Source organism: Eumetopias jubatus, unplaced genomic scaffold (genome assembly GCF_037043125.1).
Source record: "Eumetopias jubatus isolate StellerSeaLion01/CBP00866 unplaced genomic scaffold, mEumJub1_p1.0 scaffold_8, whole genome shotgun sequence".
Taxonomy (NCBI): Eukaryota; Metazoa; Chordata; class Mammalia; order Carnivora; family Otariidae; genus Eumetopias; species Eumetopias jubatus.
The window spans coordinates 67,272,848-67,288,651 of record NW_028274814.1 but is presented as its reverse complement, the minus strand read 5'-3'; the positions used below and the strand labels follow the sequence as shown (position 1 = coordinate 67,288,651).

Genomic DNA, 15,804 nt, shown 5'->3' with positions numbered 1-15,804 from the left:
TGATGCCCTCAAGTATGCAGACACATGTGACAGTTTCCTGCACCCTGTCTCTTAGGGGTTTTAAGATTTCCTTCTAATGACATCTCCTCCTTAGTAGACTTCAGTCTTTTAATCTCTTGTAATACATAATTAACCTTAATTTAAAGATACTGATAACACCTTATGGGTAAGAGCTAAAGTGTCACAAAGTGCTCACAATTTTCCTTTAGGTCAGAGGTTCAAAAAAAAAACAACACAAAACTATCTGCTTATTTTGAGGTGCCTGGTTATATTCTAGATCCCAGATGCTTCAAAAAGTTTAAATATTGGAAAAGCGTAGCTTTGCTAAAGTATGTAAGGACAAGAGTTTCAATGAGGTAGGTATTATCTTTCATGTAGTAAAAGTAACAATATTCTGCATTCACCACTGAAGCGATTCTTGATCACAATACATCAGGTATCAGTAAATCAGTACATCAGTTATGTATAAACTGAGACGATTTTCAAGTCAGTTCTCATTATTAACAATGACTGTTCAAGATCTATTTTAATGTGCATCTGCTTTTCTGAACAATCTCTGTGAGTCTACTCTGCTCCTACTCCATCCTCCAATCCCTCCTTCTCCCATTCTTGGCGGGCATTTAAGAAATAGCCATTACATTTAATACCTGTTTAAACTTAGCTAAGACTATTGTGATGTAAGTCTCTGCATTGAATTATATAAAGAGTGAAGTAATTTTTTTCAGTTGTTTGCATAGTGAAACCCAGATATTCCTTTGTATCTTAAGAGGTTCGACACATTAGACAGTTCAAGAGGCCGCTGACAACATGGGCTATGCTAACAAAGGAAGATACCCATAAACAACAGCAAAAAATTATTATTACATTACCACTGAAAAGGGCTTTATGATCACACCCAGTTAATACTCTTTAACTAAAAGCACAAATAATTTATTTGATTTGTTTAAGGTCATACCACTAGTTAGTGGACAAGCCAGAAGCAGCACCAAAACGTCCTGGTTCCAATGGTTCTACTACATGCTACTAACTTATTTTTAACATTTCATTTTTCGTTTTTAGCTGTGACAAAATATATATAACATAAAATTTACCATCTTAACGTTACTAACATTTATGTTTGCATATTTGAACAAAGGCAATGTAACAGTCACCAACCAGAGCAACAAAGGAGAACATATCACTGTGTAGAAATTAAATCCTAATCCTCGCTTTTATTTATTTTTTAAAAAAATTTATTTACTTATTTATTTATTTGACGGAGAAGGGGGAGACAGCACATAAACAGGGGGAGTAGCAGGGAGAGGGAGAGGAAGAGACGCAGGTTCCCCGCTGAGCAGGGAGCCAAATTTGGGGCTCAATCCCAGGACCCTGGGACTGTGACCTGAGCCGAAGGCAGAGCTTAATGGATTGAGCTACCCAGGTACCCCCCTAATATTCCCTTTTAGATGAAAGACACATGTGGTGTCTTTGTATCAATAGCTCTGTAGAGAAAATTGCATTTTTGTTCCTAGATTCAGCATGTGCCATCCGCTACTTATATTTCGTATAGGAGAAAGGCCAGCTGTAGTACTTCATTGCACTAGCTTAACAAGAAAGCCCCTATTTAAGTCTCTCCCAAACCAAACACCACTCATCTATGAGAATGTACAGATAATAATACAGGACAGGAAAAAAAAAGTACTACCCAGCAACCACAGGCATTACCAATGAAAATATTAATAAGAATAGCTCTTACTGTTTTATAAATACTTGCTGGTGGCATCATCCCAACTATTAAAGCACAAATGTACGAGTCTTGAGCTTCTTGATTCTAACCTCTTCTGTTCATCATGGTTCAAGCACAGCGGCACTAAAATCTACCACTACCATCAAGATGTAGTGAAGAGATTCACTTTGCAATGTCCTGTCTCTTTAATGTTTCAGATAACGTTACCAAGTATGACTCACTTTTCTTCCACCCACTCTCATTTAAACTTTCTCTGCCTGATAGTCAGTATTTAAAATATATTCACTAACTGGAAGAAAATAAATCCCTGGCTTTTTGTTTATTTGGGACCTTTTTCAGGGTTAGTAAAAATTGTACCATAACGTGGGTTTCATTTTAGTTAAAGTTGTCAGACATCAATCACTTTTTACTCTGATTTTAGTATTAGTCCTTTTGAATTTCTCCCTATGTTAATGCCACTTAAGTCACGGCACCATAAAAAAATCCTAAATAAATTTAGAACTTGGATTTGTCATTTACAGATTTTCCTATAATTGCCAAATTTTCAATTCTCAACTCTCCTACACAGATTGTTATTTATAATTGAAAAGAGAAACTGAGCACTGGGAACTTTTTTTTTTTTTTTTTGGTCCTCAGAGACATAAACAACTTTCTCTTCCAGGGAACTGTATAATGATGCTGATATTGCACCTTTGATCTGAGAAATTCCAGGTACTTTGTAAAAGCTGTATTTATTAATTCTTCCAAAACACCATATTGAGAGGAATAAAGAATATAAATGCAGTGGTCTTGTTCCTAGAATTGTATCAAAGCTTCTCTGTCGCCCAGGTAAATTATGAACAAATCTCACCAGCAAATCAGCTCCTTGTAAGCTGAGATTTTGCACCCGGGCAGATATGCCATTGAAGCAGTTTCACTGAACTGCTGCCCTCTTTAGAAACAATCTGAACTTCTAGTTTGCCACAGCCTCCCCTCTCTCCAGGACATTACTCATGGATGCTGTATTTGTGGATATTTCCTGCATTTACACACTTAAGTTTGTGATTTTTTTGCATGAGGGACACAATACTGGCCTGTGAGTCAGGGCACCAAGGGTCCAGGCTATTATTACTTTTTTTAAGATTTTATTTATTTATTTGACAGAGAGAGACACAGCGAGAGAGGGAACACAGGCAGGGGGAATGGGAGAGGGAGAAGCAGGCTTCTTGCCGAGCAGGGAGCCCAATGCGGGGCTTGATCCCAGGACCCTGGGATCATGACCTGAGCCGAAGGCAGACGCTTAACGCCTGAGCCACCCAGGCGCCCCCCAGGCTATTATTGTGACCTGAAAAATCACTTCAGCTTTCTGGAACTGTCTCTACTTCTATAAATGAACTGCTTAACTAAGATGATCTTTAAAGAGGCTTCTAAATCCAAGATGAAGTAGATTGTTTTAAAACTATACTAATTAGAAATTAAAAAAAAAAATAATCAGAAGCCTGGAAAGAGTTACGGTTACAATCTGTTGAATAATTTGTGAATACTTTCATATTTATGTCCTTAAATGAAACATCTGCTGGTGCAAGTTACTCTTCCAGGTCTAGACTAGAAATGTGTGAAAAGCAAAAATTATACAATTTCCTCTTGCTTAGGTCATAAATATTAGGGATGTAGCCCTAATATCTAGAGCAACAAAGAACATTTTCTTCCTAAGTAAAAAAAAAAACAAGCTTGTGGTTTTCCTATATTAAAGTCTTCAGAATGTTCTGACTCTTGAAATCATAATAGAAAGATCAACAGAAACTACACCAGAAAAAGTGAAATATTTCCTCATAGAGTAGGGGAAACATCCATTAGCAGCTAAAGTTTAAAAATTGTTTAACTGGCAGTGTGGGTGATCTGACTCATTCATTTCATGGGTGCTATTAAGTAGAGTTTTAAAAACAGTGGAACAGTTGGTGCTTCTTCCTACTTATGAGCCAGTCTCATGCTTTACCTTCATCTCATGGTGCTGGTCCAGCTGGTCCAGTTCCAGAGGGCTTTCTCCATCTTCCCGCTCTTGTACCTTGGCTTCTGTGTCCGCCCTTTCTTCTTCTAGGGGGAGCACCTGGCTGACCCTGGCAGTCCTGCAGCTACTGTCAGAAACATTTCCATCATAGTCCTTTGCTGTGGGGGATGCAGGGCCTGTGGTCGCTTCATCCCCTCCTTCTCCGTTCACTAAGTTCACAGCATGCAAGGGTTCAGAGGTTTCTGGAGTTTCTGGGCTACGAGTGGCCACTTTATCCTCCTCACATTCCATCTGGTTTGGTGCTGCCATCACACCATTAGCCACACCAGTCTGTACACCCTGAGTTGGATCTGCGTCATTTTCCGGCTTCGGTGGTGGGTGTGAGGAGAGGAGTTTTTGCTGAGGGGTGGTTGTCAGTCCATGCCTTCCTGGGGTTCTAGGAACATTCAGGTTCACACCAGAGTCTTTCTTCAAATCACTGTAATTTGATAATGTGCTAAAAGATAAAATACAAAAGAAGTATGTAAACACTGGCATGGAAAAGTTCTAGAAGACAGACCAGCTTATTCCAATTGAAAGGAGATATTTCATAAAGACTTTTCCTCTGATGGTTTTAGAAACATGGATTGGAATAGTTGGGCATAGCTCTCAGTCTCTTGGGATGTTACACACACTTAAGTAAATATTTAAGTAAAGATGGTAAGACTGAGCATTTGCTATAGGGTCTGGAACATTTCCTTGTGCTGTGTGTCAATATCGCTCATCAGTAAGGACTGAGATGTGAGAACTATTTAGAGTGAAAGCCATCTTTTCCCAAGATTTTTACTTTCATACATTTTAAAAACAAGTATCGTCAGATCCCAATTTATGAACAGGTTAGAAATCAAAGGTTATTTCTGTTTAGAGAGCAGAATACATTCTCAGAAACGTTGTTACCCCCTGCGGCCGTAACCTAACCAACCTCTCTGCTCCCAGCCCCCATCCTCTCAAATCCAGTCTCTCCAGGTCGACCACAGAAGTCGAACTCTCGGAGGGCACCCTGTACACTTAGAAGGTAAATCTGGCATCCTGCCCCCGACCTAGGAGTCTGTACACACGAGCCCCTACTTGCCCTGGCCCCGTTCAGTTCCGTTTGTCCTCACTCACTGTCTCTTGGCACTCCTGTCTCCCTGCTGTTCCCACACCCCCAACCAGCCAATGCATGCATCTAAGGGTCTCTGCAGCTGCCGTTCTCTCTGCCCAGGACAACCTTCCCCAAGACATCGGTGTGGCTGACTCCTTCCCATCATTCAGGATTCTGCTCAGATGTCACCTCAAAGAGGCTTTCTTGGATTATTCTATGTATTACAAGTGCACTCTACCATGAACTACACATCTTGTTTTAGTTTTCCTTAAAGCCCTTATTACTTGATATTATATATAACCCAATAGAACCTAACTGCCAATATATTACAACGTCCCTATATAAATATTTGCATAACATTTTAATCTAGGATTCCGGGGAGGAAAAACAGAAATCTCTGGGCTCCAGTCTTGGAGAGATTCCTATGACCTAATAAGGAGACAAAACAAATACAGACTAATACTCTGGGAGGGTGTAGACCGTGCCTATCTTGTTCTCTGCTTTCTTCCCACTTCGTAGCACAGTGCTGAGCATATGGAAAGTGCTCAGGGATCAATAAAGAGTAACTGTAACTGTAATGGTGATCATGAGAGTCACTCAATAACAGCAGCTAGCATTTATTAAGTGATGGAAAATACATGGTATTCTTTACATTATTTGTTTCAACTTCATAATCATTCTAAAACAGGACCCCAAAATAGAGAAATTGAAGCTTAGAAACTTGCATAATGAGGTGATGTCACATGGCTAAGAAATGATACTGCTAGAGTCTGACCCTGAAGTCTGATTCTAACTCCATGGTCTTAAGCCCATACTGTGACACACTAGAACATGAAGGAGGGAAGGAGGAGCAGGTGAGTAGCCTGCATACAGAATGTGGGAAGAAAGTCCACGTCTAGCCTCTTCCCCGGTGCCGATAGAGGTTACGGGCTAGAGGACACAACAGTACAGTCCATGGACAGTGCTCAGATGTGAGTTACCTTCTCTATTCATTCTACTCCTCCCAGACACTGCTGATCTGGAATGGAGAATGAAACAGAGAATAACCATAGACAGCAAGGAAGTTAATAAAAGACATGGTAAGCTCAGCACCACAGGAAGGGAAGGAAAAATTTGGCAGGGAAAATGCAATATATATAAAAGTTGGTGGTTGTCAATGTAAGTGTTACATACTCCACCGTTAATATGTGCCTTCTAGGGGAGCATACCCTTGGCCTAGACGATTTCTCAAGCAGTCCTTGGAGATTTAAATGGCATGGTCTTCCTTTTCTTCCCCACATCAGTGTTCAGAAACCCAGGAGAAAGATCCTCAGCAGATCCTCTGAACCAACTTTAGACTCGCTTAGGATTTTTGGAAAGGACTGTTTTGGATGAAAGGTAAGAATTTCCTGTAATAAGTGATCTCCAGGGGACATGCACATGGAGGTGGGATAGAGATAAGGTGGTGAGAGGTCAGTAAAAGCAGTGGTTGAACCAATACATATATTCCTGCTGTTTTGTGGATGACAAGACCATGGGGAAAGACAGTTTGCCCTGAAGTGTCCTTAGGAAAAACCAGAGTTCAGTTTTGTGCAGGATGTTCTTTCTAAAATCCTGAAATCATTCATGGGTTAAAAAGATTAGTGGAAAGGAAAGGAAAGGAAAAAGGAAAAAGGAAAAAGGAAAAAGGAAAGGAAAGGAAAGGAAAGGAAAAAGGAAAGGGAAGGAAAAAGGAAAGGAAAAAGGAAAGAAAAGGAAGAAAGGAAGGAAGGAAGGAAGAAAGGAAGGAAGGAAGAAAGAAAAAGAAAGAAAAGAAAGAAAGACCGTAGTAATACTTACATACATAAATAAATAATAAAATTCAGGTGCTCCAAATACATCCTCCAAATCACTCATCTTAATATAATAGCGTTACTTGCATTACTGCAAAGAGCAAAATTCTGATACATAGTCTTAATAGTGCAGTCTAATAGTTGGTAACCTATGATCCCACTCTCTTCCTGTCAGTTTACAGTGGTAACTTGGCCTGCTGAATCTCTATTCCTCAAAATGCTACTTTAAGCTGTAACAAATGGGGTAAAACCTGAAAGCTGTGCATACTGTAGGCACATGGACATCACTCGACGAGAAATACAACTTCCCTTTCAAGTCCTATAGACTCAATGCAACACTAACCCATTCACATACTTTTAGGGCCAGTTCCTACTGGTAATACCTCACTAAGAACATATAACCATTTTTCATATTGGCAGTAGACTCTGCTACAAGTAACACCCCTTCACCAGATTTGCCAAAATGCTCACATCACATTCTATCTGCACTTAGAATAAATTTGCTTAAAATATCTAGGTTACAACACATCTCTCCTTAGACACAACCTTCAAACTTTGCATCAAAAAATGACTTTGAACCTGTGAAGTCTGAAGGAGTAAAAGAAAACTGGTACTAATATGTGGAAAAACTATGTACATTTTGTGTATGGACAGGAATGCAAATGGTGGGTTACCAAAATGGTGAGAATCAGAAGGCTCAACCTTTTCAATACTGACCCATTAAGGGCTTCCCACAGCTCCCCCTGAGTCTGGTATGCACTACAGACAGGGATCAGGGCTACAGTCCTTCCTGATATTATGCAGTCATTGGACATGGCCCTGAGAATCTGCAAATATGAAGGGTCACTCTCTGTGCTATTGAATCAACTTGCCCTAAGAAAAAAATTTAAAGTGGAATTAAATAATTCTGGTAAAGATTACTATAATTTAAGATAGCAAAGGTATTAAAATTCCCACTTCAGAGGAAGAGATGTTGAAGTTTAAATATTTATGACTCAAGTTCCCACAACTGATTGGGAATGAAAATGAAGACAGGCTTCTGAACTACTTTTCTTCTCAAGAACTTGTTTCTAAATATAGTCTCATTTTAAATGAAGGACATTGCAGTTTTGTACTTGGTCACAATTTTCAGAAGATTTCTCTAAGTATTTCCAAGCTATGATCCACTATGTAAATAACAATAAATCCTGCAAATAAATAATGCAATCACCTAGCAGGAAACCATTGCCAACTATTACACTGGAATGAATGGAAATATTTGCCTTCAAGTATGAAAGAGAGGTTATATACATCATTTAATTAAATATAAACTTTTGGTGACAGAGAAAATTAAAATCCTTCTGATACATTTTTTTTTAACTTCTATTTATGTCAGTGATGGGAATTTTAAGAAAAAGCAATTGAGGTCATAAAGGAGAAAAGCAACTTATGGGAGTTTATTTTTATCTTCAAGTGAGAAATTCATATTTTGCCTACGTTTTTTGAAACATTAGGACTAAAGAATATAAAATTATATCTAATAAACACAAAACTGAAACTTAGCATTTATTTTGCTATTGGCAATGTCTCCTCACAAAACCTAGTATGATACAAGGGCGTCGGGGGCCGGGGGGCGGGGGGGAAGGGGAAGGGGGCTAAATGGATACCGAAGACTCAGGTTAAATAAAAAGTAGGTCAGAAAGAAGGCCACAGAGACGGCACAGGCCGGCAGAAATTACAGCCACAAACATGCCAAGTGAGAAACAAGGAGAGACAACCTCTTGCTTTCCCAACCCAGACATCTAGCTACCCATGGCATGACCCTGAGGCATAACACAATGTGACATACGTAGATACAAAGGAAATGAGAGCGCCTATCAGTTGATCTATACGACACACAATGTGATGAAAAAGCTGGTGGCAGAGACTGTGCTGCACATCAGGAATACAGAGTAAATGACAATTCATATTAGGGCAAGTTTAAGTATTTTTAAAAAAATTTACTCTTTCTAAAAGCCTACCAAACCTAGAATACTTATGATTTAGAAAATCTATTACTCTACCATCTTAAACACACACACACAACACACAGCTTTCTTCACCCCTCCTCTTTCTCCCATTGTGAATTAGCTCTTACCTGCCTCCTTCAAAGCGACTGATGAGATCTGATACCTTACTGGGTTTTTCTTTTGAGACACAAGAAGCAGAGGCAGGTTTCACTTCCTCCATCCTTGGTTTCTCACTAGATAAAGCTTTATGCCTGGGGGTTTGGTGTATATTGGACGAAGGTGAATTCTGCAGACGTAATGGCTTTGGAGGCACTGTAGAAAAAGAATTAAAAGAATTCAGTATTTCACTGATATGTATTCCCTTACAAACGGAACTGGTGGCCTGGGTGCAAAAATCTTCAGCATTATCAAACTTTTATAAAGGAGTCTGTCAAATTTGTACCGAATCTTAACCAAGGGATCTTTATCCAGGACATTTGCTGTGTCCTGTGGAAATCCCACCTCCAAGATTCAAGTGGTTCTTTTAATTTTAGGTGATTTTAAATACGGCTTTACTAAACATCTAGGGATCTGCATATTGCCATGACCTTCCAACGCCTACTAGAGATAACATAGCAGTTATTTATCTAAATGGAGAAAAGAAAGTATTAAATTTGAAACTAATTCCTAGGGATACACTGCTTGTTACAAAACAGATTTTCTAATTATAGAGTAATAGCTAATATAACAGAATCCAGAGCTAGTAAATTAGACATAAAAAGCCAACAAAACAATATCAAACAACAGTAATTACTATAGCATCTTCCCATTTAACAAAAGCACCTGATCTCATTTGATTTTAGATGAAATTTTTCACTTTACAGTCCTTTGAGGTAGGTAGCATTATTCACCTCTTAGGTCTATGAAGGTTCAGAGTGGTTAAGTGATTGCCCTGGAGGAATAAGGCTGATCTGATTTTATGACTGGTACCCAGACTCTAATTCCTTCCTCTGTCAGCATTGCTCCTTATCATAAAACCAGCAAAAGGGGGTTATAGGAGTTCTGTTATTATTGTCTGCTATGTTAATAGTTGGCTTCTATTAATACACCACAAATTACTTGCTTAGTAGTAAGTCCTTGCCTCAGTTAACAGATCATTTCCTGAAATATTAAAATCTATGGAATTTCTCTAACAGAGGAGAAATTCTGTAGATGAGAAAATATGCCCTAAGTGCTTGCTTTATCAGTACAGGAATTACTTCAATTTTGAAAACCAATATAATTTTCCTCTTAGATTAACATTCTGGGTCAAGGATTATATAACATATGCATTTTTCTATAACTGGTTCAAACAAATCAAATAAAATCATTGTTTTTCTATTTTTAAATCCTTGTCCTGACTTCCCAAGGAAGGGCAGGGAATCATGTCTCCCTCTAATCACATGCCCCATTTTCCCCCAGCTGGTTACCCTGGTTTTCAGTCATCTCATTTCTTCTATAAACTCGGCTGACAGTTGCCTGATGCTCACTGGCTTAGATGTCATCATTTCTATGTGAATTACCAATTCTTACAAAGAAGGAAAGAAAAAGCATATCACAATAAACTACAGGTATAACAATTAATTCACCTCATTCCCTTTCAACACAAGAAGAAAATCCCAATTAAAAAATGGCATGCTTCTTTTTATGGAAATGGTGTTATTTTCCAAGAAATGCTCAGGGGGGATGATTAAATATAGTATCCACTGAGAAAGAAGGGACTTATAAAAGTGTGATATTTGTTAATTTTAAGGAAAGATTTCCTGTGTAGTATACCAAAATAGCAAACTATGACAATATCCCACAGGAAAAAAAAAAAAGTTTTAATATTAGGAATAATTTCAACATTCCTAATTAGAATATTCAAAAAAGGAAGTGAATGTGTTCTTTATAATTCTATAAAAATTGTTATAAAATTGTTATTTATTCATCTAGAGTTTACTCAGTGAACATTATTTATTACATATCAGACACTGTTAGATGCTTAGAAGACTCAGATAAGATGATACGTATCAGCCAGTTTCTGAGATAACTCCACTGACTTTTCCCATTTCAATTATGCTTACCTCAAACTGTTTCATAGCATTGTGTACTTTTTCTCCAAAGTGCTTATAATAAATCACTATGATTAAGTAGTCATAAATAGTATTAAATAAACCAGAAATAAAATATTAAGTATACTATAATGGAAAGCTTTCTCTTCCACAAGGCTGGAGTTCTGTGAGCGTTAAGAAACAAGTTTATTTTGATCACAAATATGTTCACAGTAACCATGTACATAGTGCTTGGCAAATTTGTGGAATACATGAAGGAACAAATTAATGTCATCAATGAATTCATAGTCTAGTGAGGAGACAGTTTAATGAGGTTGATAAAAGTGGGCATTGGGTACTGTTATTTGAGAAGCATAGAGGAGGCATCTCATCAAGGGAGATAACCCGAATGGAAAATAAAGTAAATACGCACATTTTAAATAAAAGAGCACAAATGTTACATGGATATGACAAAAATCTCAAGATGATACATGAATGGCTAAAGTGTCAGAAACACTGCCTTAGGGGGAAATAATGTGTACTTTGGTCAAAAAACAGAACTGATGAGTAAAAAGGACTCTCATCTTTCCCTCCCCTGCCCCTCTCTCATCATTTCTATCTTCTACCCCCTATGGAGGTCAACATTTCCAAATGCTCTCTGGACATCTCCTAGGAGTTCTATCAGCACCTCCGTTTAACAAGTCTGAAACTCAACATACTATTTCTCCTCACTGTAGTCCAATGCATGTAAGTGTTCAACCTCACTAATAATCAGGGAAATGAAAATTAAATCTAAAATAGGATTCTACTTCAGCCCCAACAGGTTAACCAAAAATTTTAAATCTGACAATATCAAGTGTCAGGGAGGATATTAAGCAATATGATATCTCATACATTTTGAGAGGGAATATAAATTAACAGAACCATTGGGAACTTGACATTTCCAAAATACATATCTTAAAGAAATTCTTACATATCAATACAGGATTTCTTTAAATTTTTACTTTTTCATTAATTCAATATTTACTGAATACCTCTTAAGTTCTATGTACTTGATCTTATCAATAAACAAAAGGAAAGATAAGAAACAAAAAACCTAATAAGTAAACCATATATGGGAAGGTGGTGAGAGCTAAGAAAAAAAGGGGGAGGGCTAATACAAGAACAAGATAAAGGGGATCTGGAGTGCAGGGAATGGGGGGGAAGGGCAGATTACAGATTCTATTAAGTACGGTATTCAAGGGGGGCCTCTTTGAAAAGTTCAGATTTGAAGAAGACTTGAAGTTGAGGGAGTTATTTTGGGAAGAGTATTCCATCCAGTAGAGACCAAGCTAGAGACAATGGAAGCCAATGTGACTGAAGCCAAAGCAGCTAATAGGCAAAAGAAGGTACTGAGGTCAGAGGGAGGGCCTGATAACCTGATAACGCAGAACCTGGTGGTGCCCTGTAAGGAGCGTGACTTTGAGTGGAATGAAAAGTCACTGGAGTTCTGTGCAAAGGAGTAACATGACAGGACTTCTAGCCAACTATGTCACTCTGGCTGCTTTGTTGAGGACATCGGGAAACAGGGTGGAAACAGGGTAGAAGCAGGGAGAAGAGTCAGGAGGCTACTGCAGAAATTCAGGCGAAGTAACGGTACTTAGAAGGAGGTAGTGAGAAACAGGTAGGTGGATTCCAGTATGTTTTCAAAGTAGGCTTCCTGATAGAATAAATATGAGGTATGAGCGAAAGAGAGAGGAGTCAAGGATGACTCTGGAGACCTTTGGCCTGAACCACTGGAAGGATGGAACTGTTATCAACTGACCACAACAGGTAGAGTAATTTTTGGAGACATCAGTAGTCCAGTTATGGACATGCTAATTTTGAGATATCTAGTTGACTGTAAGTAAATGGGCTCTATTGCAGCCAATTTTACAGACCGTAAATAGAACAAAACAATTTATTTAAGAATTTCCAACCATCTGAAATAATTACCAAGCATGAAAAAAATGAATTGCCAGTTTAAGTTTGGGGATTACTAGTGGATTTTGATTACTCTCATTTTACTTACTATGAAAAACAACAGCTGCCCATTTTATTTTTATGTAAACTCTAGCCCAACGTGGGGCTCGAACTCACAGCCCTGAGATCAAGAGTTGCATGCTCTACCAACTGAGTCAGCCAGGTGCCCTACACAGCTGGCTATTTTTAATACATTATGAATTTATAACATATTATACTTTAAGAATGGAACATTACACACAGGATGCTTTAGAAGAAAATGAAATGCATTTGAGTACCTCACATTTACTTAAATTATTCAAATAATGTGGCTTTCGAGGTTCATGAAACTTTTTTAAACATTAAGGTTTAATGATTGATGAGTAATAATATATGGGCTCTACAAAATAAACAATTATGGAGAATGCTGTGGATCAAAGCTCCTGAGAGAAAAAGAACTATTAGCTTTAATTGCTAAAGAAGTTATTTTGAGTTATGTCTAGCATGGCAGGAAATAGTTCAATATTAAAAGTGGTGAACAAGAAGACAGACTTATGTTGGAAGTTGCTCAGTAATTTGCTTGACGGGTAGGACTGGTATGAAGTGAATAAACCATTGTTTTCCAAGGCTTTAGGGTATTTTCTGAGGCTGAGGCAAAACAAGCCCTAACTATTAAAGGAATCTATTTCAAAAGCTACAGACTCTTACTTAGATTCAAATGGAAGCTTATCTAATCTAAAATTTAGCTCTTTCATTGTTTTAAAATTGTAATTGTTCAAAAATACTTGTTGGTATTTTTTAATTGATATAACTGACATACATTATATTAATTACAGGTGTATAATATGATTCAATATTTGTATATATTGTGAAATGATCACTAAAGTCTAATTAACATCCATCACCACACAGTTACAATTTTTTTCGTGGATTGAGAACTTTTAGGATCTCTTCTCACTGATTTTCAAATATACATCACAGTATTATTAACTATAGTTACAAGCTGTACACTATATCCCCATAACTTATTAATAAACACAAAAATATAAACCTGATGTTGTTCCAGACACATTACTATATAATCACCACTAATAAAGGTATTCAATATTGTCCCTCCCTTTAAATATCACTAAAATAAACTGTAGCTACGATATTATTAGCACTCCACAGGAGAAAAAAAAAGATTTAATTATGAGCTCTTTTGAGGATCCAGATAAGAGTTTCTCAAACCACTGACATTTCAGGTCAGATAATTCTTTGTTTTGGGGGGCTGGCCTGTGCACTGTACGATGTTGAACAGCATCTCTAGCCTCTCCCCACTGGCTGCCATCAGAAACTTCCATACGTGGGGTCAAGCAAAAAAGTCTCTAGACAATATCAAGTGCGGGCCATGGGGTGGGGGGGGCTGCAAAATTATCTCCAGGTGAGAACACTTCTCTAAAATAAGAATCTTCAATTAAATTAAAATTACATAATGGATCTTGAAGCCTCAATAGGCTCCCCATTCATAATTTGTAAGGGATTTGCCATCAAGTGGGAATAAAGGTATCAGTATGATAATCCCTTGATCTGTACAGGAAGTCCCTATTAATAACCCCTTCCTTTCTCTGCCTCAGTCACTCAAATATTCTGAAGGGTTTGGAGAAATTAAAAGTAAGCTTCTCTCCACTAGAGGGTGGGGAACACTTTTATTTGGTTAATAAGTAAGTAGTGCCCAATTTATTTGGCAGCTGATCTGACAATACCAAGATGTAGCCTCATTTCCTGCATGTTTTTCCTCTATATAGCAACATTCTTCCAAGTTTTAAACAAAGAACAGCAGAAACAAAGTAGAGGAAACGTGGCGATGGAGCAGGGAGTCATTCAACAAGTATTACTGAAGGCCTGTGATGCCATGGGGGATTGGCAGTCCAAAGGCAGAAAAAAACTAAGATGGATGAGTGACATACAGAGTAGGTCAGATTGTAATGAATGAGAAAAAATAAAGTAGGTAAGAGGAAATATGAAATGTCAAAGGTGACAGTGGGGTTAAAATTTTAGCTGGGGAACCAGGGATGGACCAAGCAATGAGTGAGAGTACTTTTAAAAAAGTACAATGTTCTCTAAATCATTTAATACCTGGAAATAGCCCCTATAGTTAGGTTAAATTATAGATATTAATCCATATTCAGAACAGGAAGTATGTATGTATTTAAATAATCAATATATTGACTTTAATTATAATTCCAAACAGCAAAAGCAAGATCAAGTGTTAGCTTCCTAAAGAATATGATTATTTTGGCACACAGCAGCTCAGGAAGGACACTGCTGTAATTTATCTCAATGAACTATGATAAACAATGAAGTAATGCATCTTCCCAAAAAAGGCTTTATAAATAATGAAATTCCTGTTTGTGATCTGGGCAATTACATAAAACTGAATTACATTCATTTTTTATATTCTTACTTCATTTGATCTTTGTCAGCTCAGGTCTAACAAGCAAGATGGAATTTTGTATTTGGCAAATAAAATAGCTTAAACCATGATCAAAAAAATTTCTATGTTCATATTCAGATCAATTATATAGGGAGGAATATGGTCAAAAGAAAAGGTTATGAACTCATGAATGAGTCATTCATTGCAATCACCAATTATCTGATCTCACTATTTGATAGCCTTACCCCACACTACCACAAATATAGCCAGTAGTGAGAACAAAAAGAAAAATGTCCCACAATCTGGCAGATTCTATTTTAAGCCCCTTTCTGTTTAAGCGCCTTTAAGACTCAGAAATCCTAAAAACATAAGAACTTTAAAGAGTAACACTTGTTCTTTTATGTGTTCTCTGTAACAACTTTTCTTTCAAAGAACAAGAGACCAAAGTAAATACAACATAAATCAAATAGAAATTGATTTTTTCCCAAAATACAGTAATTCTGAAAATGCCCAGTATTGTTTCGCAGCTGAATGAATGTTCAGCATTTTGTACAAATAAAAATCTATTAGGAAGAAACTACACATTAAATCACAGTAGGGCTCAGCTTTGTGTTAATGTTTCCAAAGGTCTTACTCTCTGTCATCAAAATGCAGTTCTGTGCTCTTTAAAGCTAATACCCAGTTCACTAGAAATTTATTGCTAAAAGGAAATGGTCCCTGAA

The 15,804-nt window shown here is 37.5% G+C and overlaps 1 protein-coding gene across 3 annotated transcripts in view; it reads right to left on the bottom strand.

Moving 5' to 3' along the window:
* The window catches only part of FGD4 (FYVE, RhoGEF and PH domain containing 4), a 148,807-nt gene that overhangs the window by 42,524 nt on the left and 90,479 nt on the right, over positions 1–15,804 (bottom strand). For all 3 annotated transcript variants that reach the window (XM_028113200.2, XM_028113202.1, XM_028113201.2), the window contains exons 3-4: positions 8,764–8,947; positions 3,702–4,209 (exon numbers count right to left, since the gene is read on the bottom strand). In XM_028113200.2, the coding sequence (XP_027969001.1) occupies positions 3,702–4,209; positions 8,764–8,855 (600 nt within the window). In that variant the 5' untranslated portion in view covers positions 8,856–8,947. The remainder of the gene's footprint in view (positions 1–3,701; positions 4,210–8,763; positions 8,948–15,804) is intronic.